Source organism: Crotalus tigris, unplaced genomic scaffold (assembly GCF_016545835.1).
Source record: "Crotalus tigris isolate CLP2741 ecotype Arizona unplaced genomic scaffold, ASM1654583v1 scf7180000024359.8030256, whole genome shotgun sequence".
NCBI lineage: Eukaryota > Metazoa > Chordata > Lepidosauria > Squamata > Viperidae > Crotalus > Crotalus tigris.
In genome coordinates this window covers 2594670-2621656 of record NW_024100528.1, presented here as the reverse complement: position 1 = coordinate 2621656, position 26987 = coordinate 2594670, and the positions used below count along the sequence as shown (strand labels likewise).

The 26987-nt window shown below is 34.8% G+C and overlaps 1 protein-coding gene across 1 annotated transcript; it reads left to right on the top strand.

Moving 5' to 3' along the window:
• The first annotated feature begins 3 nt into the window (after positions 1 to 3).
• On the top strand, positions 4 to 25208 carry CCDC191 (coiled-coil domain containing 191). Its single transcript, XM_039327225.1, has 16 exons — positions 4 to 296; positions 1288 to 1326; positions 2466 to 2607; positions 3222 to 3368; positions 4293 to 4471; positions 6014 to 6237; positions 6967 to 7129; positions 8646 to 8836; positions 9950 to 10696; positions 12066 to 12142; positions 14778 to 14860; positions 15742 to 15843; positions 16703 to 16843; positions 19716 to 19868; positions 20997 to 21151; positions 24146 to 25208. The coding sequence occupies exons 1-16, from the start codon at positions 225 to 227 to the stop codon at positions 24276 to 24278; spliced, it is 2748 nt and encodes a 915-aa protein (XP_039183159.1). The 5' UTR covers positions 4 to 224; the 3' UTR covers positions 24279 to 25208.
• The last annotated feature ends 1779 nt before the right edge of the window (positions 25209 to 26987 follow it).

Genomic DNA, 26987 nt, shown 5'->3' with positions numbered 1-26987 from the left:
AAATGTTGCCATGACAAAGCTTGAGGACGCCACTGACCGCTTTTGCTCCGAAGCGTACGGCTTACGCGCTTTGCCTTCGTCGTCGGTCGTCGGTCGTCGGTTCGGCTTTAAGGAAAGGACTTCGCCTCCCAACCCGAACTGCGCGGGTAACAAGCGCAGTGAGAGGCGAAGAGAAAATCGAGGAGTCGGAGAGGAAATCGAGGAGTCTTTTTTTGGCTTTTTCAATGGCGATCGTGCGATCCCGCCCTGAACTTTATCGTTGGCGACGTTTCAATCAGCCAGCATCGCGGCAAAAGGTAAAAAAGAAGCCTGTGACGTTGACTCAATCCGCTGCTTATTGCTGAAGTCTCTTTCCAAGCAGTCTGTGCCGGCTATCCGATGGTCACATTTTTGGATAATGTTAAAGCGTACCTTTATTTAATGTAACTGAATAGCAAGGAAGCGCATGTACTCACGTAGCACATACGGAACTCGTTGCCACAGGATATGGGGAATTCGACCAATTCATGGAAAGAGTACCCAATATCAGGATAGATAAAGTGAGATGTACCAGTTGCTAGGCAGCAGTAGACTTCCAATCCCCAGGGGCTTTCTTTATCATCTGGTTTTTGCTATGCAACCTGAGCTTTTTTCTTATTCAAAGGGCACTGTTGCACTGTGATAAAATTCACGGGGTGCCTTATTACAGAAAAGTCTATTTCAAGTCTACCTCAGTTATTGTGGACACATTTTTTTCTTGGGAGCAATACAGAAGCACTTGTATGTGTAGCCAGCATCTGGGTTGCTTTTTTGACTTCTCAGTCTGTCCCACAGCTCTAAGATGTCTCAATGGTTTCCCGTCTAAAAAAGTAATTAAATCTCATCTTATGTAACTTTTTGAAGTCAAAACCAGCTTTGCACTGCCATTTAAGTGGACCTTCTTATAGAAGTTATGAAGAACCACTAGAGCCCTTTGATCAATGAAAGAACAGAAGAAAACATTTTTCTGTAGACACCTAAGTATGTGTATTTCCATCATTTCTTTAAATGTGCTTGCAGTAATAACTAATATTTTGTCTCATTTATTTTGAGAATATTTACTGTAAAATGAGTTAATGTAAATCAAAGACTATGCCTATTGAATAGCATTACATAAATATATGGTAGTAAATAAAAATATACTAATTAATTTCATTAAAGTTTTACAAAATGGGAGATCTTATATAAAGGCATCCATAGAGATCTCTTAATTTTACTTCCACTTTATCTTTAACTGAAAATTAAAATATTTTATTCTTTAATTCCCAGCCACAGTTTGATGCTGACAATATAGAGCACTGGATAAAGGTAAGGAAAAATAATGTTCAGTCTTAAATATCTGAAAAAAATAATTTCTTATTCAATGGGAAGAAATCTTGAATTCCCTGGTAAGATTCCTTTAATCCAATAAGACTCCTTTTCTGAATAATTATGAATAATACTGGACTGTTAATTGCCCAAATGTTAAAGTCTATTACAATTATTATTAGAAGAAAATAATAAATACATATAAATAATTATATTGAGAAATGTGTATAAATCTATAATTTACTGATAGAACCAGTGTGACATAATGATTAAGAGTTGGACTAGGACAGTCCAAATTCATGCCCCTCTTAGTAATGGAAATTTTGAGCTCCAGTATATATACACCCCATACACTGTATGTACATGGGATATATACATATGTATATATGCCATATATATGTGTGTCATATATTTATGATTTTACTTAAGCCTTGTAATTGCAGTTAAACATGTTCTTCTAGACTGCTCTAGACAACTGAGAATCAATTGGGTGTTTAAAACCTGGATTTATGGAATTAAAAGTGCCTTATTTTGAAGACAACAACATTTATTCACTAATACATATTTCTAGTACAGTTCAAAGTACAACTATTAAGTGCTAGACTTCCACTGGTCATAGTAGGGGTGGAAAAAAAGCTCCTCAGGCCAGGATAGATGAGAATATATGGTTTACATAGTCTTTTCTTAGCAATTTCCTTATGGAAATTCATCCATTGATATGGCATTTCTAAAGGACTCTTCATATGTATCAAAAGAACTCATGTATATTGCTGAGACGACTCAATTCTAACATCCTCTAAGAATTACAATTGTTGTGGGTTTAGTTATGTTTTAAGCAAATTCACTGAAATCAGTGGGACAGATAATTTAAATTCTAGTCATTTTAGTGGATGATATTCTAAGTATTAAATATTAATATGCTTCTCAGTTTCAAAAAACTGTCTAACTATTAATATAAAATAATGCATCAATAAAAGAGGTACCCTCCAATACATAAAAAGACCAACATTAAAAAGATAAAGCCAGCAGAATAAATACCATGTGCTTCCCAGCTTAGCGCCAATCAAAGTATCTTCTTTTGTGCTAGACAAAATAAGTGGATCTTAATAACTTTTCTATTTTTTAAAAAAAAAATTCAGCGGGTGGAACAAGCCTCCGAATTTGCTGTTTCTGAAGCTTTTTCATTAAAAAAGACATCCCATTCTCATGGATTTCATGGTCCAGTACTGGATTTGGAAACAACAGATCAGCTGCTAGATCACGATGAAGCATATGTAGAAGGTATTTCGTAAACATTTTGCTGTGGACTCCAGCTAATCCAGAATAATTGGGATTTTTTTTTTACTATATTGTAGAACATTGAGCAATAGATTACCCATCCCTAGAAAAGCGGGGATCTCTTCTCCCATCTCCCTTTTACAATTTTGTAATTTTGTGGGATTACATAATCTCTTGTGCCAAGAGATTATGAAAATACCTGGTGTATGTATGATGGTGGAAGGCAATATCTGTTTAACTTTATACAGAAATTTGAAGAAGCATGTCTCAGTTATTCAAAGTGGTGATTATATGTAATTGATAGCTTTAAATTTATTGTATAGATGTTGTTAAATATCTATGTATCATTTTAACTAATGAGATTTATACCTTCCCAATTCCTCCTAGGCTTGTGAGCTTCCAGATAAAAGATAAGCTATAAATAATAACAAGAATTTTTAACAAATCAGAATAAAAATCTTGGATAAATCTCCTTGAGACTAATAGTGCAGAAGCCAGTTTGATTTGCCTCTAAGCAGAGTTTAGGTTTGGGGTGTAAGATTCCTTTTCATATTTTAAACTTTTGCTTATTGATAATTTTGAATCTAGTAATATTTTTACTGCTTTCATTATTGCAGCTCAAGAGTTGCTTAATGATTGGATGAATTCAAAATTGAAATTGGAACTGGCAAGTGATGAAGACAACGATGTTCAAAATTCAGCACCTAACTCTGTTCCTTTACAAGAGCCTGTTGCTGGCTTTCAGAAATATAAAAAATTTGATGGTGAGACTGATTTTAAATTTATTTTAAGTATTCTCATAATAGCAAAAACTCTCCTGGTACACTATTATAATAGCAAGTACTGGAAAAATTCACACAAAACAATTAAATTGAAAGTAAAACACTACGGTATCTAATAATCTAAATAGTCAATAAACTCACTCTGAGAAAATTGCATTGTTGTGGCATAACTAAGCCCAAAAACTATCCTTTTCCAGAAAGACAGGGCTGTCATGGAAGAGCCCTTCTCTCATTTGTTGTGTTCCTTGTAGGCAATCTTACAAAGAGAAATTAAAATATTTTTTAGAAAATGATGTAACAAATATTACTTTGATCTTTCCACCCACAGAACAATCAAGGAAAATAACTATTAAAAAAATAGCCATTCATGTTTTCAAAGACTTAGTACAGACATGTCCAACTCGCGATGTCACGTGACATCGCACAACGTATCGGGACGGTTTTGCCATTGCTGGCAATGGGGTGGGCGTGGCTTCCGGATGACTCATCCAGCCCGCGGGCCGGCAGTTTGACACCCCTGGCTTAGTACCTGTATTTTCCACTCTTATTTTACCATTCTTAAGCTGAAAATCATGCTACTGGAAAGTGATATTTTGCTACTAAATTTCAGAGTTCCAAACTCAGTGTAATTGGACTGTGTATGGAGAGATTTTAAGGATAGAAATAAGTGTATTTTAGCTCACAGAGGCTTGTGATTTCCACCATGGTTTACCATTTCTAAATATAAATGCCTTCATGAAACAAACATTTGTAGCTCATTTTTGGTGTTGTGGAGTGCTCTGGGAAACACAAATAGGACATTGGGGATGGCACATGTGGAGATTGAAAGTTGCAATTCCTGATTTAGGACAGAAAGTTTAAACATGCCATTTTACATTCAATCTCAATACGATTTATGTTTTCTAGATTTCTATGGTTATTTGGAGCAAGAGGTGGAAAGCACCACGGTACAAGATTTTTTACAGCATCTATTGCAAAGTGAAATTGTGAACAGTGGTATACTGGAAGACCTTAAAACTAAAGGCATCAGAGAGAAAAAGGAACCCAGAGACTTACGAATTAACATGGAACTAAGACATAAACAAGTAATAATATAATGTTTATGGAAAACCTTCTAAAACTCACTTTATATTTCTTCATAAATTTGCTAAGTCTTGATATTGTTTAAATCAATCCCATAGAGGAAAGAAAGAAATGCAATATGAAAATAATAAATTGAAAGTATAATGGCCTGTAATGTGGTTTGTTGGGTTTTGGCTTCCAACTATAATGCTTAGTCTTCTTCCTAGTGGTATTTCCATGCTATGGAAAGTTCCACTTTTATCTGAGGAGCAAGGGAGTCTTAGATAAATCAAGACTCTGTTCATTAAGACTTTGTACAGGAAAAAAAAGTGCACTTTGCTCCAGAAGAAAAATGGAATGGTGCATTTAAAATGTGAGCCATGCCATAGATAGTCAGTACAAATTGCTATTAATGTGATTGGCTGGACATTTTGCACAAAAATTAGTGGAAGGCTGCTCTCTCTTTTTACTTCATTGCTTGGTTCTGATTCCTTTCATTTACCCAGCACATCCATTTAGTGCCAAGGTTGGATTTGGGCAGCTTAGGAACATTTCCCTTCTTTATCAGGGAACATGCAAGAATTAGGAGCCAAACAGAGTCCCCAAAAAATGCCTTACCCTAACCTATTATTGCTTAGTATCATGTGCAAATCAGATATAATAGCTTGTTCAGGAAACCATGAAGCAAAAATTCATAACATTTTTGTGAGTTCAACCTTTATTGCCCACAATCTTCCAAAAGTGCAAACTTTTGCTGTTCTTCACTTTGAGAAGGAAAGAATTTTTTTCTATCTCTTTCAACCTTTGACTCTGCCTTCTAAAGAGCACCTGCAGAATATAAATCAAACAAATTTTAGTCTTTTACTTCATTTTTCTTCTTCACTCAAGAAAAGAAGCAGGACAAGAAAGGGTAACCACATTTTGTATTTATTTGTATTTAATTTTATTTATATGCCGCCCAATCCCAAAGGACTCAGGGCGGCGTACAGAGTTAAAACAATCATAAAACAATAAAATAATACAGTCATACCGCGAGTCTGATCATAAGTCACAAAAGAAAGAACAAGGCTGAATGAGAAAAGGAAAACTTCAGCAGTAGCAGACTCTGCTTGGATTTCTCAAAAGTATCCAAGAATCCAGAGTTCAAAAAATGACTTCTGTTTTAGTCCATTCTTTAAGAAAACATTTCACCCTTATTTCAGGGGAGAGAGCCAGGGAAACTCTCTGCTCTTTAGACAAGGGTTATTTCAGAAAAGGAAGAAGATAATTTTTTTTTTCAAAGATTGGAGTGTATCTTGAATCCCAGGCTGCTAAGCAAATTCATCAGGCAGTGAACCTCCAGAATGGAGAAATTAAGGTCTGTATCAGAAGCCAACATACTGGAATACTTCCAGCCTCAATAGACTTACCAGAAGCCTACCTGCATATTCTAATCAGAATTTTTTACTGGTGGAAGAGTCAACTTTCTCCTGTATAAATCTATCATCTCGTGATTAGAAGTTATTTGGCAATTAAATTCAGTGATTGGTCTGTGCTTTAACACTTTTTTGGTTCTTGTTTTCCAGGTAAAAGAAAATCGCTTGAAAAAGCAGAAAGAGCTTGAACTTCTAAAACAAGAAAAAGCCTTGAAAAAGTTAGCAGTATCAGAGGCTCAAAAGCAATTGCAAGAGGAGATGAAGAGGAAAGATCTGAAAGCCAAAAAAGAAGAAGAAGAGATCAAAAAACAGATGGTAATACTGCGGAAGGAGTTGGGAGAGAAAAGATATCTCATGGAAGAAGCACGGAAAATGTAAGCTTTGGTGAAAAATTAGTTCATTCTGGATCTTAAATTTAGGAGTTCGAACAACCATAATAGAGCAAATATATTGTAACTAAATAGATGAAAGATCGTCTAAAAATCATTTGGAGTTTTAAGGAGTGAGGGTGGATATAAATGTAAGACAACTTAGAATCTCATCTCCAAAGATGCTATGGAGATTGATTAGGTTCCAAGCATAATTAAATTTGAGATTTGTAGACATGGAAGAAACTGGTGAGTCTTCTTTTCCAAACCATCTCTGTATAGTTTTTAAAACAACCGACTAAGTAGGTATCATGTTATATGAACTATAAAAATGAAATCAAAAATCAAATTATTTTTCTAGTGTATCCTTATTTGATTGCAATTGTTCCTTCAAATTATCAGTTTCTATAGCTGTGTATGACATTAATATGATTGAAAATCTCTATAGAAACTTCTTTAGGCATTATGGGAACCTACTGAGGCAGCTTTCCTTTTATGCCCCTATATAATTCCTTAAGTGCTAGTATCTTAGTTTACTCCCTAACAGCTACGTATAAACATATATTGCGTAATACTAGCTTGTGAAATGGAGAACATAGCAATAACTAAATGTATTATAGCAGTGCTATAAAACTTGCTCAGCTGAAATAAAAAGTACATCAAATAAGGATTGATCAACTTATGCCTCTTTCTCTATTCTTTTTCTCTAACCCCTCACTAACTGTCTTATTTTAGGGAAAGAAAGAGACACAATTTAAAAAAAATTCAGAGTCTGATAGAGGTTGGCCTGCCTCTTGCTGACCTTATCTGTCTGAATTGTGATAATGAAAGACAAAAGAAGGGGGAACAGGACAAACAGCTGGAACTGCTAAGCAAGGTCAACGCTGCTGATCAGAAGGTGAGGACATTCATGATCTTGGCTTCAGCACTTTGAGATGGATTGTTTTAGCTTTAGCTAAAATTGTTAACAATCTCACTAAATAAAGATACTCAAGATGTCATTTATGTTAAAATGCACTGAGGGTAAATGTATAGATTTGAGGGCAGATGGATGCCAAAATCTGCAACTTGCTATGAAAAATGCTTGATGACTAAGCTTAAACCTGAGGATATAGCACAATGTTATGTTAGCCCAAGTTTTCTTATAAACTTTTTTCTTCCTTCTTTAAAGCAAGAAAATCAAGAAATTATTTTTCCACTTGCTAAATGAAAATTGCTGTATACAATGTGTATTTATATTTATTAGCCACATAGAAGCTACTAATCAATAGCAATGCAAAAGATTGTAGCATATTTGCTATTTGAAGACTTATAGCTCTCCTGCTTTAACTTATTTTGATTCAACTAAATATAAGTTCACACTAGCTAATATTTTATATACATATCTTAAGGGCCATTGTATAAGTGTGTATGTGTTTAATATTTGTTTAAACAATTTTGCCTTTTCATAAAACATGTAGCTATATGAGTGATCTGTTAAAATAAGTGAGCAAGTTTTAAGTCAAAAGTCAAAAGGGAATAAGCTCTTCAAGCACTTGGTGCTTTCCAAAATAAAAATCTGAAAAATTTTACAAAAATTTATACAAGGATGTTGAGCTCTCGTATGGGAACAATATTTCAGACATTTAAAAAATATTTAATTTGAAGGGATTTGTGGTTGATTCTAGGGATACCACACATGCTTAAGCAGCTAAGATCAGTGCATCCTGGATCACTTGCTGAGATGAGATGTAGGTTCTCATTAAAAATTATAGTTATGTGATCAATTATGATGGCAATATATATGAAATAATGTTAACATGTTAAAGTTAACTGAAGAAGTAGGCAATTGATATTTTCTTTAAAAAAGAGATTTTTTTTAATGAGAACTTACACATATGAGTTTAGATGGGGAGGATGAGAGCTCTTTACTTCTTTAAATCTACAATTGAAAAATGCCTATTTCTACTTTTTCAGTATTAGCAATATTATGGAAAGCACAGAAAAAGAAAGTAGTAATAAACAAAAGAAACACAAAAGAGAAAAGAATCTAGATTGCACCAATACTGTTTACTATACTTCTTAATACATTTCAAATCTTGTTTTCCATACCACTTCAATATATATATCTTATATATTTATTTTCTGTGATATCAACTTCATCCTTCCCTGGCTTTCTCAAGTCTGCTGCTCAACCTTCATATATTTGTTTTACATATATCAGTTCTCATTCTCTCCACATAACTAGTGTATTTCTTTCATACTTTTCTATTCATTCTGACTTACTTTGTACTGTAACAAATCATTACAATTTATGAAAGGTGGTACAGTAGTCAGTGAACGTTGAAGGCATTTAGTGCAATACTCCAACATTTTACATTATCAGAAATGTAAATATGACACAATGGAACGTGGTTGTTTGATTCCCAATGTAGTGCCTACGGAAGTATTTTTCTGCCTGGTACAAGTTTATTCTGGATCTCAGAATTAAAATGGGAAAAGCAAGAGCCCTTGCAGACTGGAAGTGCCAGCTGAAGATTTTGCGAGCCTGGAGAGATTATTCATGGTCTCACAAACTGGAGAAGGAGACTCAAAAAATGGAAAATCAGCTTCGGGATCAAAATAGGTAGCAATATTAACACAATTCCTTCCTGTCAAGTTGAAAGTTTGGTTTAATTATTTTGATTTTTGTTTGTTTATTGGAGTGCTTTTAAAATAGAAAATATAAGATGCAGCTCAAAAGCAATTATGATGGTATATTTTCAAACCTTTCACCTGGGCTATTGCATTTCACTTTTTATGAAGAAGACAGCAATATTAGTATTCATTAACATGTAATTAGTGCCATTGGTGTGTAAGATGTTTTCAAAATACTGTGCCGCTTATATAAACTCATGAGGACAATTCAACTGGTAGAATTAATACTACGATTATTAAAGTTTTTCAAAGTGTTCTCTTCCACCACCATCACCACCACCCAGTCTTTATTTATTTCTTGACTCTTCCATCATAAGCATGACACTATAGTTTTGATGAGTAACCGTTCCTGGATGAATGTATTATTATTTCATTAAATTCCAAGAAATTACATTAGGAATCCATTAACCTAATGCAGGGAAAGCAAAGTACATTTTATCTGTCTCAAGTACATTTGATCTGCATCATAGCCACAATCATTGTTGAGTAAAAAACTTGTTATAAAAAAAAATTCAATAGGCTTGTGAGACGTCTAATGGTTTCCCTTAGAATTATGCTGATATGGCCCTTACTAACAGCAATTATATTATGCTTGACCCATATTATTGAAAATATAGTGGAAACTACAACAAGCAAAACAATATACCAAAATAAGTCATTACAATAGAAAATATAGTACATAAAAAATACACTATATTTTTTGTCTGAGGGCTGCATTTCATTTTAATTTCCTACTAGGGACTGCAACAGCCATGATTGCTGATGTCAAGATATTTGGAGGAGTGAAAGTTTTAGTCTGTTTGGGTGGAGGTGAAGACCAAATGGATGCAAGACTTAAGGCATCCATTTTATCTTTTAAACTCCAAGAGAATCTTATTATGTAAACAAGTCAGTTTTGCCTACTGCAGAGATTCTAGGACCTGCAAATAGGATACAAGAGGGCCACGTCTAGTAATGCATGCTCAACTCTTTTATAAGTAAATAAAAGTCAAACAGTTCTACCATGGATTCTAAAACTATTGTTAAAAATATCTTAATTTAGGAAAAACCAATTGGCTATAGAGTTTAACCGGAAATGCATTTTGCGTCATTTCTTTGCTGAATGGCAATGCTGGAGCAGATTAGAGATGGAAAAGAGAGACCTAGAGACGAAAAAAGAAAAAATGAAAAGAAAAATGGCAAGGCTCTTGGAAGAAGTATCACTGGGGCAACTAACATCAGATTTCTCAAGACCTACCAATAAAATTCATGAGACAGAGGTTACCCAGGATAAATCTGCAAATGATACAGAGATAAACCAAATAGAGGTTAACAAGCTGACTGAAGTACCATTTGTTCAAAATAATCCCACAATTGCAAAATCTGAAAGAAAAAATTCCTACTCTCCAGGGACAAGTAAAAAATGCAATCTCCATTCACCAAGTCAACCAAAATGGCCATGGCAAATTACCAGAAAACATGCTGCTTTCAATCTTCAGGACCATGCCAGGTTTGGGAATCAAACAAAGCATTCCTTGCAACATCTTGATCTATCAAAACAAAAGAAATCTTCTGCTATTTTGGGCCCCCTGGAACAGCAGCGTCTGATAGAAGAACAGCAACAACAGCTTCAAGAGCAGCAAGAGCTGATCCGTAAACTTCAGGGCCTTCAGAGGCTACACACTGCTTGGGAGGAGGTTGAGCAAACTACAACTGCTACCACAGTACTTAACATTAACACTCTAAAAATTAAGAAAGAAAAGCAGCTGAGAGAAAATCAATCAAATTACAAGAATATTACACCTGAAAGGTACAATAATATCACTGGGATTTTGTTATCTAACAGCTAAGGAGCATCTGGTGCATCTGCCTTGAAGCACACTTCAAGGCAGCACTATGATGTTTGTAATTATAATTAATAGCTCAGTATCAAATATGATAAAGGTTGAATACTCACTATTATCTGACTAAGTTTAATTAATAGTTTATTTCCATCACTTTAATAATAATAAAACAATAGTGAGTAGTCTAAGGAACTTTCAGTCCAAAATAATTACAGGAAAACAATAGAAATGAGCAGAGGAAAACTATATTTTTATTCATTTACATGTGGCTTGCTGCCTTACAGTAAATAAAAGGATATTTGTAATTTTTATTCTTATCGCTCAAATACATGGCTACGAAATAAGATGTCTGTTGTCATGCAAAGGACATTTTTTCTTATAATTAATAAAAAGAGGAGAGGAGGAATAACTAGATGAACAAAATCATACACCATGATGTTTACAAGTGTTTTTTGTAACAGAATCAGAAATCTTAAAATGCTTTCATTTTTAATTTTTGTAACATAATTTATTTAAATTGTTACAATTTATTTAGCAACCTCCCCCCCCCCGAAAAATTTTACATACTATAAAGTTCTTCCCCCCCCCCAAAAAAAATGAGGCTGCAAAGTATAGTGGGGCTGGGGACAGTCAGTGAATCCATATATAGTCATGGAGTATGTAGAATTGTGAAATAAAAGGACAAAGTCCTGGTATGATATCTTTAATAGGTAGTCATTCTAATTATTTTGAGTTGGATTTCTAGCCTCATAGAATGTAGCAGAAGATAGAGATCTAATAAGTGATCTGGTCCAACCATCTTCTGAAAATAATGAACTACTGAATTATCCAGAACAGATGCCTATTCAGCCTCTAGTGTGAGCAAGTCCAGTTGTTATGGGTAGAACTACTACACTTTTTACAATTTTTATTGTCAGAAAGTTTTTCTTAATATATACTGTAGTCTGAATCTCCTTTCTTTTAATTTCAACTGGATGGTCCTTATCCTTCCCTTAATTTAAACAGAAAGCTTCTCTTGTATGATGTGACAGTCTTTAAGAAATGTATAGGCCACATCTTCTCCTCAGACTTCTCCATAGCACATTAAAGAGTCACAGATTGTCTAATGCCCCTCATAAGGCTTAGTTTCCAGATCCTATCTGGGATAGGTTCAGGAAACCAAGCTTTATAAGGGACAGTTTATTTATTTTAATTGTGAATCTCATGCTTCTGCCTATAGTCTACATTATTTTCAGAACATTTTTTCTACTTGAAGTCTTTGCTTCCTAGAATGTTAATCCCAAGTCTCGTTCTGTTCTATTGTATCCCCTCTCTCCTACGCTTTGGCTTATTTAGGTCAGATGTTCAGCAGCCAGTCACTCAAAAGAAAAGGATTTTGAAAGCACTAGTGACACCACATCCCTTACTCAGAGGTATGTACCTAAAGGACTCTTTCCTGGATGGCTATAAAAAGCTTTAGTAAAATATATGATTGTTACAATACAAATATTACAAATAATACAAATACTATATTATAGCACAGGAATAGTCATGAAATGTGTAATAAATATAGCTGAAGGGCTAATTTTTTTATTGGCCTTCTTTGCAAACTTTTTCAACTCCTATGTGTGAATTATTTCAAACCCTAAATTGTGTGGTTTTCTTTGAATTAAACAATTAAAGTTTTCTTTTTTTTTTCCTGGACACCATGTTGAATAATATTTTAACTGGACAGGGTGAGGTCACTAGCATTGTGACAGTATATTATGATTCATACACTTTATATGACCATTGACAAATAATGCCAGTGTATTTCAGCCGGTCTCAGAAAGATTAGAACAACTACGGCAAGACACAATTGTAAATATATATATATTTCTTCCTGAAATATACACACAAAAGTGTTTAAATATTTTCTTTAATTAAATTGATGTGTGTTCAGAATCGCATTATATATAATGTGCATTGTAATAAATAATTTGTTTCTCTTAATGTCTTAAGTTGTAAGTCTAAGTACCCTTTATTGTTTATATCAAATTATTAGTTATTAATAGCCTATACCACATAAGACTAGAGCAAAAGTATTCTTATTAGTTATAAAGAAATGACATAGACTTGTCCAACTTCTTTAACTGGTTAAATACATGTAGTGCTTGACTTACAATGGCTTAGTGACCTGGTGAACTTACACCACCACTGAAAATAGTGACTTGTAGCCGTTTTTCACATTATGCTGTGGCAGCATCCCCATGGTCACATGATCAAAATTCAGATGCTTGGCAACTGGTTCATATTTATGATGGTTGTTGTGTCCCAGTGTGATTGTTTTGTCCCAGCCTGCGTGTGTCCTTGTTAAGCTCACAAGGAGAAACCCCTCTTCCAACAAGCAGGCTGGAATCACAGGAAAAAAACAATCCCCTTTTATTATTTACAGACCTGAGTAAAATGTCCAAAGGCAAAGGCAAACAAAACACAATTCACTGAAACTTGATTCCTTAACACAAACAGTTGCCTTCAGCAACCAGCACCTCCCACATCTTCCCTTTTATTATGCAGCCAAGGCGTATAATAAAAGGGAGCCGCCCCATTACATTCCTCTGTCCAACTCTCTTTGCCTGCCAGCATTTACGAGCATCCTGTATGTCTTCCAGCTGTGAGTCATCACTATCCGACTCAGCCTTCCAGCACAGCTGTGTCTCAGCCTGAGCGCAAGTGGAGGGGCCAGGCTCCTCGTCAGATTGTAAGTCTTGGAGCTCATCAGAGCCTTCCTCTGACTCTGATGTCACTCCAGGCCCCTCTTCCTCTGATTCCTCAGATTCAGCTGCCGGGTCCACTGGCTGATGAGGAATCACAACAGTGATCACCTTTTGCGACCTTTTGATAAGGCAAGTCAATGAGGAATCCAAATTCACTTAACAACCATATTACTAACTTAAGAATTGCAGTGATTCACTGAACAATTGTGGCAAGAAAGGTCTTAACATGGGTCAAAGCTCACTTAACAACTGTCTCACTTAGCAACAGAAATGTAGGGCTCAATTGTGGTCATAAGTCGAGGACTACCTGTACTGTTGGTAGTCAAGAAACAGCAAAAACAAATGTGGGTGCTGGCCTTTTAGATGATCATAAATTCCAGTTGCATTCTAGAGGTTGCCCACTTATAACTACAGTATATAGTCTCTTTAAAATATTTCAGATTTATCTGCCAATCTCAGAATCATCTAATATTTTTTTCCCTTGAAATGCAAGATTCGGTTTGAATTACTAGCTAGAATGTTAGAATAATAGAAATATAATTAGAAGTTGTAACTAAGAGTAAAAATTACAGTGAAACTAAGTGGAAGACTGCAACATCTAATGCTGAATTCCTAAAGTAGAAATTCTTAATTATATTAAGATTAATATTCTGTGGTGTTCCCTTTTCCATTCAAAATTATTTACTATTTTTTATAAAACATAAATTACATATTCAAACTATTTTTTCTTCCAAGTGATCCTTAAAGTGGTGAAATTGATTTAAATTATTCTCTTGATGAAATCTTTCCTAATTATCATCTCCTGAATCTCTGTAACCAGCATAACTTCTACTGAAACTAAGATTGCAAATTGAAAAAAGATAAGGGTACAGACTGAAAAAAACCTGAACATTTATTGGGAGAAATGAATGCTAATAGATTTTATTCTTTTGGAGAGAGTGTCGGAAGCCATTAGCCACTGGCTGTAGTCCCAGCAAATATATTAGCACTTTACAAATTCAAAAGAAGTATTATACCAACCACTTAACATTGTGCAGGTTCTCCCTTAGATAGTTTGCCAGCAACATGAGATAATATTGCTGGGAAATAAATGGTTCAACAAAATGAGAGGGAGGGAGGGAGGGAGAGAGAGAGAGAGAGAGAGAGAGAGAGAGAGAGAGAGAGAGAGAGAGAGAGAGAGAATATTGAGTTAGTTGAACAATCTGACCATATTTAGTTCGATATGGATTGATCAGAAACAAAATTTAAAGCAAAACTGCATTTTTCAAGCCTCAGAATTAATTTATCCTGCACCTTTTCCTGAATGTTTTAGCTATGGAAGAGAGAGCAATTCAGCGAGCAGAACGGAGGAGGCAATTGGAAGAAGCAAAACAAAAGCGAGAAGACAAAAAGCTGGCACGTAAAACTAACTTTTGACTTAAACATCGAGTAGATAGACAATAAATATCAAAAGGACCAGTGTAATTTTTAAAATGCAAACATGAAATTTTATTTATTAGTCTTTTATTTTTTAATCAAATTTCTATGACAACCCCCCCCCATCTATCCAAGGAAACAGGCATAAAGCAAATTGCAAACCATTTAAAACTAAAATAAAATTGCATCCAAGTTGAGGCACCTATAAAAATTTCAGTCTCACTTTATAAACTATATACACAAGCCAGAGCTTTAATAAATTAATATCCTGTCCCCTGAAGTTGTCTTGCCTTAATAACATGAAAATAACATTTTATACTGAAGAGCAGTTGATAGGTTTTATAGATGAAGAGAAACTGCATGCAAGCAAGGGAGCATGTTAGGGAGAAAGGCACCTCATCTTTTTCTTCTTCCCAGCATAGAAACCAAACTGTCTGAGAAGATGGATACAACAGAAAGTGTATCAGATGCATTTAAGATACCCCTATTTTTCCTCAACAGAACAGCAAACAATTTTGCAACCCACTAGTTTAGACTTAAAAAATTAAACTTTTTATCTAACTAGACTACATCTCTAACTAACAAGTTATAATGGTTATTTGTTTTTGATATTTACATTTTACAAGGGAAAACCTGCTTTGAAATGTATAGGTTTCCTGACTAATTACTGCTGGTAAAGCTATTCTTTACCATTACTGAAAAGGATTCTGAATAAAATATTTTTTACCCTCTTTGTGTGTAAAACATGTACAATGGTTAATATATCATTATTTAGGTAGGCATCTGCTTTGGAACTTTTGCATTTCTTTAGGACAGGGATTTAAATATGATTTAGCTTGTCTTGTCCTATCCCATCTAAGGCTGAGATGCAAGCCAAAGAAGAAGAACGTGAAAGACAAGAAGCAGCAGAAAAAGAAGCTAAATTAGAGAAGAGGCGAGAAGAGAAGAGATTGCAGCAAATAGTGAGTGGAAGATTGTGCTACCAGCTATCTCACAGATCTATTACAGATAAAACTGGCTTTTCAATATGATTTTGTAATGGCAGAAGTCTAATTCCAGCAATGTCAAAGCTACTCAAGAAAAAATATATTTAAAACATCTGTTTATCAAGGCTATATTAATGGCTGTAACATAACGTATTAGCTCCAGTCCTGTGTTCTAGAAGTACATTAGCCTAGCATTATTGCTTAAATGATATAAAGCTTCTGAATGGTTTGATTTGAGATTGTGTTCAAACAGTTGGTGGCAGATTGGGAGGAATATTTAGACAGTAAGCCCTCAAATGAACCTCCTGAGGTATGAATGAATAACTTCCTTGCCACTGTCATTTGATGCCCTTGCTCTTTCAATCTTATTCTGTCTAGGAGGAAAGGGCAAAGCAAGTGAAAACTGCTGCTATTGCTGGTTGTTGTTGTTTTTAAGCCTTAGAGCTGACAAGAGTAAATAGTAGATAGATAGAGAAAGCAACAACAGAGGCAGAAATAAGGCCTGGAAAATCTAAGGCTCAAATGATAATGCTTGAGGTTTTGCAACTTCCTAAACATGATATTCATGAAACTGCAGTGGTCATTCTATGTCTATAGTCCCTAATAATAAAAAAAGATGGTCTATTCAAAAGGGTGCAGACTGGCATGAAGGAGATGCTTTTGGCAATGACATTTGGAGCCATGTAGATGGCCATAACAATATCTCCATTTCATGCAGTTCAGAAAGAAATCAACAACTGAACACATGGGTTATACCTGTTTGCCCAAGAAATAGTAATATTTTTAATGAACTGGCCAAATTCTCTAAACTGCTTTTCTGATTTATTAATTACAGAAAGAACTGGAAAAACAGAAAAGGCTAGAGAGAGAACAGCAACTTTTATCCAAAGCTGAAGACCATTACATTAAGATTCTGCTCAAGCAGGGGTTAAAAGCCTGGAAAAGTCTTATAGAGCAATCTGAAGAAAATATGGTGGTAAGAACTAAAGTAAAAATGGGCATCTAGGGAAAAAAATAGTTTTTTTTTTTTTTTAATTCATTAATACAATTAAAACAACAATGGACAAACATGACATTCCAGAGTGAATTTTTCTATCAGTTCCTATCATAGTACAAAAATTTTATAATTTTATAATTTTTTGTTCTTAACCTCTATATAAACCTCATCTTTTATACAATACAATTATATATACAATTATATGTACAGTTATGTATATCTTTTAGTTCTACCATTAGTTTGAAGTCCGAGCAGTTCTTAATTCATACCAGCGGTAAAATTTGCCCCAGATTTCGAAGTATTCGTGTTCCGTTTTGTCTTTCATAATCATTGTAAGCCTGTCCATCTCAGCACATATTAAAATTTTATGCAGGATCTCTTCTTCCGTTGGGGTTTCCTTGTTCCTCCAATTTTGAGCAAAAACCAGCCTGGAGGCCGTTAAAATGTGTAGCATTAAATAAAATACGCCTTTGTCATGTTTTTGCGTAGTTAAACCTAATAGAAAGAGTTCTGGTTTTGGTTCTACCGCTTGCTCTAATATTTCTTCCAACCAAATTTTAATCCTGTTCCAAAAATCACGAGCTCGCGTGCATTCCCACCACATATGATAGTAAGTTCCACTTTTCAAATTGCATTTCCAACATTTAGGGGAGACATTGGTATACATTTTAGACAATCTTGTGGGTGGGAGATGCCATCTATAAAACATTTTGTAAAGGTTCTCTTTGTAAGAGGTGGCCAAAGTAAGCTTCTTGTTTCTTGCCCATAGTTCTTGCCATATATGCAGATCAAAATTAAGACCAAAATCCTTACTCCAATTCAACATAGTCACTTTTACTTGTTCCTCGTACGTTGCCTGATCTAGCAAATAATAGTATAGTTTTTTAATCATTTTATCCTCCGACCCCAAAATTATTTTATCCAATTCTATTGGTTCTAATTTAATACCTAACTCTTTTTTGTCTTTCCGATATCTTGCCTGCAGTTGCAGGTATGCCCACCATTCTAATTCTATCCCTTCATCGTGGATGGTTTTCCTGGATTTCAATTCCCCTCTTTCATCTAAAATATTTTTATATGTTATGATCTTGTCTAATTGAGTAAATTTTGGGTGTACATATATTTCTAACGGTGAGATCCAACTAGGTACTTGGGTATAATTTGGTTGCCAAATTTTTGTCCATACATCAATAAGAGCTTGCCTAATATAGTGACTTCGAAAATATTTATGTACTTTATATTTATGATCCCATAATATGGCATGCCATCCTATTTGTAGGTCATGGCCCTCCAGACACAATAGTCTCCTATTTTTTAGTAATATCCAATCTCTTACCCATACTAATGCTGCGGCCTGGTAATATTTCTCCAAGTCTGGAAGACCAAATCCCCCCCTTTCCTTTGAGTCCTGTAGTAATTTTAATTTAATCCTTGCTCTTTTTCCTTGCCAGATGAATTTACACATCATTTTGTTCAAATTTTGAAAAAATTTCTTGTCTAATTTTATAGGTATACATTGGAACAAAAATAAAATTTTTGGCAACACATTCATTTTAATCACCGCGATTCTGCCCGTAAGAGAGAGCTGTAGGTTAGTCCAAATATCAAAGTCTTTTTGAATCTGTTCTATTAACTTATCATAGTTATCCCTTTTAAGCGTAGCGCATTTGGCAGTCAGTTGTATCCCTAAATGTCTAATTTTATTTGTAATTTGAACACCAATTCTATCAACCAATTCACTTTTCTGTATTTTAGTCATATTTTTGACAAGCATTTTAGTTTTTTCTTTATTTATTTTTAAACCTGCTATTTCCCCGTATCTATTCAATGTTTCCATCAGCCTAATCCCTGATTGTAGTGGTTCTTCAATAATAAAAACTAAATCATCTGCAAAGGCTTGTATTTTAAATGTCTCTTTCTTGATTTCTAGACCTTGGATCTGTTCATCTTGCCGGATTGCTCTAGTTAATACCTCGAGAGATAATATAAATAACAATGGTGATAGTGGGCAGCCTTGCCTTGTGCCTTTTTGCATTTGGAAACTCTCAGTCAGTTCTCCATTGATTATTACTTTGGCCACCTGCTTAGAGTAAACTGATTTAAACATATTTAAGAAATTTTAGGGAAAAAAATAGTTTTATGTGCTGAAGATGAATCCTCTACTATTTTCCAGTGTGTGTAGTGTTGCTGAGTGAAAAGGTTTTTTCATCAAATCAGGTTTCTGTGTTGTGTTGATACAGCATGGACCAACACACCGAGAAGGAACCACTCTCTAAGTCTAGTTTATACAGCCTTGATGGAAAAGCTTTAAAAATCCTGTACTTCCAACCAAATATCTGAAGACAAGTTTAAAAGAAAGGGGGGGATATAATACAATCCAGAATGAATATTACGGCTAGCGTCCCCAAATGTTTTGCTCCAAAAGGCAAATGTCAGATTGTGACAGCATTTGCAAAAATGGCTTGTATAGCCAGGGTGATTATTTCCAAAATTGGTGCTGTGGAGCTCATTTACTAACATTTAATTTAGTATTTAAATAAATATTTTACTTAATATATTTTAAGTGGCTTTTTAAATATATGAACTACCCACAAATCAAGTATACATATGAATCCCCTCAGTTCAAAGTATATTTCCAGCTAAAGTAAGTAAAGATGCAATTGTCCTGTCAGACTATAACATTGAAATGGAGAAAAAAGAATGTGCTTGTTCTGGGAATCTGTGTACTTAGTCATTGGACATAATAAAAGGGCCAAGTCAGTGATGTTCCAATGACACAATCTTAGTTACAGGACTCTTCTTGCATCCATTTATACCAGTAACTACGTCTTTTCTTGATCTGTGAATTTAGATGGCGCAGAGGCATCATTGTACTAGGTTGCAGCAGAAGTGTCTTCTTGCCTGGCTTCATCATATGCAAGAAATTCAATCAAGAAAAATAGGTCAAGCTGAGGATCTCTATTGCTCTCAGTTGCTTAGAAGGTCTTTCAGGAGTTGGATAAAGGTGAGCAAGAGGGAGGATTCTAATCTAATCTAGACTGGAGGCCAGTAGCTTGGAGTAGTGAAAGGGAGGGAGCATAAAGCAATATTTCTTACATTGTGTTCCTTGAAATGCTAGTATTCCCTGAATAACTTGAGGTCAAAGACAAATCTAATACTAGAAAGTGAACTTTCAAGTGGAAAGACACTGAGGGTTTTACTGTATTTTCCATCTCTGTGAAAATGGATTTTCGGCAGTCACTATGGTTGGTCAGTAACAAATACTGAATCAAGCTGAAAATTTACACCAATACTATGATATTCTTTTAGCAATTTTCATTCTAGATGTTAATTACTTGTTGATACCAGTAAGTCTTCAGTTAATAACAGCAATTGGGGTTGGAATTGCCACCGCTAAGCAACACATAAGTAAAACACAATGTCATATGACCATGCTACTTAGTAATAGCAATTTCGGCAGACCCTATTGCCATCATTAAGTGAGGTTGTTAAGCATAGGTTGCTAAGCAAGGACCAGTCAACTTTCTAACTTCCAGCTGGCTTCACCTTGACTTTGTTTCTGGGAAGTTGGCAGGGAAGTTTGCAAATTGTGATATGACTGCAGGATGCTCTGATGTCATAAATGCAAGCTGGCACCAGGAGCCCAGATCATGATCATGTGACTATGAGGACTCTTGTTGCAGCTGTAACGCCAAGGACCCGTTGTAACTAGCAGTTGTTTAGTACCATTGTAAGTTTAAACAGTCTCTGAATGAGAAGTCACTAAATGAGGACCACTTGTACTGGCAAATGCACACTCATATATCCCATTATGATTTATAATCAGCAAACCACATATAAATGAATATAAAACAAGTTCTAATAATATTCTTTATTGAACTATCCATTTTTTTCAGGAAAGGAGAACAGGCTCCCCCCCTTCTTAAGAGAAGTATTGTCTTAGAAATTTTTAAGAATTGCATCACATGCTAAATTGTACATTCACATGTGTACATTGTTAGGGTTTTTTCCTGTGACATATGCAGTAGAATATTTTGTTTCTTCCAACTACTTCTTTTGGTATATTGTTGTGTAAAATGTAAACATACAGTAATTGAGTGACGCCTTTTTCCTTTCATTGGACTTCTTTCAGTATAAGGATTACATACTTACTCTGGAAGAGAGTGCAAGCAAAGTCCATGAAACTGCCTTAAAGAAGAAGTTATTTGGGTCTTGGTTTGATTTGGTGAATGAGGAGAAAAGTATATTGTGGGCAAAACAAAAGACTGCTGATCAATACTTTAACAGGTAAAATTGAATATATTAAAGGCATTTTCATTTAGATTGTATTTATTGCAAGAATTATGCAATATGTTCCTTGTTCTTTAGTTTCCTTTGGAATTATCTGAACATTGTGTGCATGCATGCATATATTTTTTAATGATTCTTTGTCCTGGGAAACAAGATGCAAATCATGCTTCTAGGATATATAATTTAGATGTAACTTATATGTTAAACTGAACTTTGTGTACAAACCAGCCAGAAACCATATAACTATACCACTAAATAGAAAGAGCCATACCAGTTAGAAAATCTGGTTCTTCCCTTCTTCTAGTAATGTGCTTAGGCTGCTGGCTGTTATTGGTTACTGTTCAGCCCATACTTTGCTCTACAGAAAGCTAATACTCCTAACAATACAATATTATTCAAAGGTATCCTTTATACTGAATTTATAATTTTTTTTACATTTTAACTTCTGCATAACACAATGTAGAAGTTTGGTTCTAGTATATGTCTATCCCAGGGGTAGGCAACCCAAAACACTTAAAGAGCCACTTGGACCCGTTTCCCACCAAACACAAAACACTGGGAGCCGCAAAACCATTTTGATATCTAAAATGAAGATAACACTGCATATATCCTTTTTTTACCTTTATTATAGGTGTGTGTGTGTTTGTGTGTGTGTGTTTGTGTATGTATGTATGTGTGTGTGTATATATATATATGTATATGTATGTATGTATGTATACACACACACACACACACACACACAGAGGTAAAAAAAGGATATATGCAGTGTTATCTTCATTTTAGATGTCAAAAGGGTCTCTCTCTCTCTCTCTCCCTCTCTCTCTATCTGCCCTTGGTCTGCCACTCCTCTTCCCCCGCTCTCTTTCTTTCTCTCTCTCTCTTTCTCTCTCTCTCTCCCCCCCCCTCTCCTATCTGCTGCTCACCTGACAAGCTTCAAGCTGTTGTCCAACAAGATCAGGGGTAGGCAACCTCATCTCTTTTATGACTCATGGACTTCAACTCCCAGAATTCCTGAATCAGCCTAGCTGGGCTAGCTAGCTCTCTCCTGCCTTCCTGCTTCCTGCAGAGACGCAGCAAAGGGAGGAGCTCCGCCCAGTAAGCTTTTCAGCTCCTCGGAAAACACTGTGAGTGCACTCTCTTTTACACACACACACACACACACACACACACACACAAACACACACACACACACAGAGAGAGAGAGAGAGAGAAGCGCAATTGCCTCTCTGTCTCTGTCTCTCTCTGCAAAGGCAGAGGAGGCTGGGAGCCGCAGGGGAAGGTTCAAAGAGCCGCATGCGGCTCCGGAGCCGCAGGTTGCCGACCTGTGGTCTATCCTCTTGTTATTTGGCACAGATGCTGAGAATCACCAGCCATTGAATAAATTTGACAGAGAAAATAATGGACCCAATACCATGGTGGGGAAAAAATAAGATTTAGTAAACTTAATTTCAGTCCATTATATGTATCAACACTTCATCTGGAAAATCTATATTCAATTATCATCATAGAAACAAATTCTAAGCAACAGCCTTTATATAAGACTTAAAAACTAAATAAAGTTCCTGTAGAGTTGTATATAACACTTCATGGGAACAGCCATGGACTTTTTTTGTAACAGAATAAATGTAGTATGCCATCACTGCTTTCTGGGGTGTTTTTTAAATTTCTGAATTAACCCCTAGCTTTGAATTATCTGGATATCTCAGGTTTGACTGATAGTTCCTAATTCAAGAAAAAGCCAGACAGATACTGTCACTCATTTACAGGTAACTAGAGTTTATCCAAATAAAAAATCTTGATATTCAAAATGTTTTTTCTTGCAAAATGCTGAGGTTTACTTATCAAAATTTGTCTTGCATTGTTTAGAAGGCCCATTCCCATTTGGGCACTGTGTTTAATATTTGGCTAAGCATGTGTCTAATGGTAGATGCTTTTACTAATATATAGGTTTTGCTCAATTCTAAACAGAACACTGCCTTATTTTAGACTGAATAAAATCAGAATCTTACTATTCAGAGGAAAAAGTGGTATTTCAAAATAGAGATAGAATTCCAAATCCTTTTCTTTTAAATTTTAAAACTAAAAAGGGGATTAAAGAATTATCAGAGCAAACCACAGAGAAAACTAAATGTCTCAGTCTATTTGAGTGTATCACTTACTTTTAAAAAACCACAAATAAAAGTTCTAAATGTAAGAGAAGCATCTCTGCGTAAAGGTCTTTTGAAAGGCAGTATGATTGATTAGTGATAGGCTGAGTTGGGAAGAATCCAGGTTCATATCCTCACCTAGTCACAAAGCTCATTTTCTGTTTAATTTACCTCACAGGGATAGAAAAATGTGGCAATAATATGTTTTGGAAAGAAAAAGTGAAAGGCAACCTAATAATTAAAAGCTATTAGGAATGATGTGCAATGTAAAAAGAAAAGTGTTCTGATAATATTTAACAATTTAAGTACCTGTTTTTCTAGAGTAAATTTAGTTACTGCCCTCCTGTCCCTATCTATGAGGTATAATACAGAATGCTGGATTACATAGGCCCTTGACAAATATTCACTTCACTTTCATGAAGATGAAACAGCTGTTATGTTTGAGATACCATTCCAGACATAAAATCTTGGCAACTAGTTTTCTACATGGATAGGGAAAAACTTTCAGTATCTTTTATAATGATTATAAATATTGAGATACTGTGGTTTCTGACAGTATCTTACATTTTTCTAGAGATTAGTGACATTTAGCATCTCTTTTCTCTAGGGAAATTCCCTAGCCAATAAACTGACATGTTCCTGAAAAATAAGGAGGAAATAGTACATTGTTTCATAATCACCTCTGCCTCAATATAATAGCATATTTTAAAGCTGTTTATTAAATATGAGACAAGTATGAGAATAATTTATTTTAATAAATTATTAAATATTATTTTGATAAACATATGCGTGCCTGCTTACAATTCTACTGCATTTTCCCCCTTTTATACATTGTGTGATGCAGGAGAATGATACTACTTGCATTCAGAGCCTGGCAACAGTTCCCAGCTCAGATGAAAGAGGAAAGAAAAAAAGAAGAAAGACTAGAAAAGCTAAGAAAGAGAGTATCTGAAATTTTGCCAAATTTCCAAGCATGACAAAAGGATTTCAGAGCAGAGGACAAATGGAACGTGGAAAGGAAAAAAAGTCCATGTAACCAATACTGACTCTGTAGCACCATTTTAGTAAACTCATTCCTGTGTGCCTTTTTCCTTCTATCAACAATTATGGCAGCATCTTTGGTTTGCAAGGAAATCCTACTGAATGTCTTCTTTGTAATCAGAATCAGCCTTAAGAACAGAACTTGTCTATTGCTGTTCAGCTGTTAAATGCCCACAGCGTGAACATAGTAACATTCCTCACTCTTTACCTACATTAAGGCATTTTCTTGTTGTCTATGCCAAACAGCTGTAACATAAATGCAAAAACAACCAGTTAATCAATACTAGCTACCTTGGTCTTATCCCTAATTGCTGAGAGGCAATCAGTTTCCACAATACAGGGATACACTTTTATGGTCTCTAATAATACAAGATCTTCTCAAGGGAAATAGCTCCAGCCCCTTCTATATGTAATTGTAAAGGAAGTCTAGAGTTGATTTCATTGGTAAAATATGTTTACAGTGGAAATCTTGCTCATTTCTGAATATCCTTTCCTCCTTTCTAGATAATGGCCTTATTGCATGCAGCTTTTTTTTTAGTTTCATATCTGTCACAAAACCAGATCATACAGGCAATTATTTTATAAAATGCTTACTCAGTTTAAGCATAAAGGTATGGAGGACTTCTTTGTCCATTAGTGATGCAAATATGATTTTACTCTCAGATATATAAGGTCCATGTTGGTCCTAGCTTTCAAATTCAACTACTACACATACATTTTTGGTAATAGTCGGTTTGGAACTTTGGCTATTCTGGGATTGTTTATCAGAAAAATGTTATAGGAATTTTTATAATTAAGACACTGTCAGTCTCAGGAGTTACAGTTCAAATGCTCAGTGCAACTGAGGTGAATAACAGTATAATCTTATATATATATATATATATATATATATATATATATATATATATATATATATATAATTTTTGTGTTTTAATTTCTATAAACCACATGATTTGTGAATGCACTTAAAGGCCTTTCTCTGCTGAAGAAGTTAATTGGCTGCATCCAATATTATAATTAAACTTATTAAATGTGTGATATATATATATAAAATAAAAATCTATGGACGTGGGTAAGAAGCCCAAATTATGTCAACCCTATACTAAAAAATACAATCATTTAAGTAACCCACTTCAAAAAGAATACAGTAATAAATAGAACTTAAAGCTATGGGAAAAAACTCAGCAGTGATCATTCCTAATCAAAGCAGGATCAGTATTAGAAATCTGCAATAAATCCAAACGAAAATTTACAAAACTAAATGTACTACATTTAAAGATTTACAAAACTAAATGTACCTACATTAAGGCATTTTCTTGCTGTCTATGCCAAACAGCTGTAACATAAATGCAAAAACAACCAGTTAATCAATTGGAAGTTCACCAACTCGTAAGGTAATCTCCAAAGCCAGGCAAAATATTCTGACAACTAAGCTAATTCATACAGGTGCCTTTCACTGGCACAGTGTACAGTAATATTATTTCAGCATTCACAACACACAAAATCAGCTGCCTAAAAGGGTCATTGTTCAATCTATTTTAAAAAGTGCAGTAGTCAATCCCAGATCTAAGGTACATGGTAAAGGTATGTGTGCTATATTTACACATTTGTAAGTTAGACACTTTTAAAAGAGAAATTTATGTTTCTCACATTCCTGTGTATCCTTCAGCCATCTGAAGCCCTGGGAATTTGCCAGTTGTCAGTCTGACAATCCTTTGTTGCAAGCCAATCATTATTGACCTCTACTTCTTTATCAATGTGTTTACTAAGAGTTCACATTAATCTGTTGGTTCACAAACAATCCATGTATAAATCCTTTAAATCTAAAGAGCCATTTGCTGGTCATCCACAAGTTTGCTTTGCCTCAAAAAAATATTCGTTCTTTAAAGAATAGAGACAACCTTAAATGATACCCTTCCATTTGTACTTCAAATGTGTTCATCTATTATTAGAAATCATACACAGAATAAACTTATACAGATTTTTTCTATAGTTTATAGGGAAATTTATTCTAGGGCAGGGGTGTCAAACTGCCAGTCCGTAGGCCGGGCGCGTCATGTGGAAGCCACGCCCACCCCATTGCCAGGAATGGCAAAACCAGCCCGATACGTTGCGTGACATCACACGTCGTGAGTTTGATATGCCTGTTCTAGGGAGATCACTTCCCTATTAGTACCCTAATTTTTTTCAAGTAACTTTTGACTGCATAGTTAGTAATAATTACACTTTTTATTTCTAGCTTCAAAAATTCTGAGTATGAAACATCAGTTTAAATTCCCTCCATTCCCTGCAACCTATTAGCAATTAGATTTATCAATATACATATAAAATTTAACCCACCTTCCCATCACCCTCATATTAAAAAAAAGATAAGAACAAATGAAAAGGATAGCCACTGTGGTTTATTGAATCATTGTTTTTAATGGTGAAACCGTGCTATAGCTTTATTCATTTGAGTAATTACATATATTTTAAACATTTAACATTGTATTGTCAAACATTAAAATTATAAAAAATACTGCACTGTGCAATCAAATTTATAAAATATTTCAAAATTAAATAACCAAATAGTTCAGATAGAAGCAATTTTGTAATATTTATCACATATTCCAACTTTGAAAAAAATCTAAGAATTGTAAACCAAC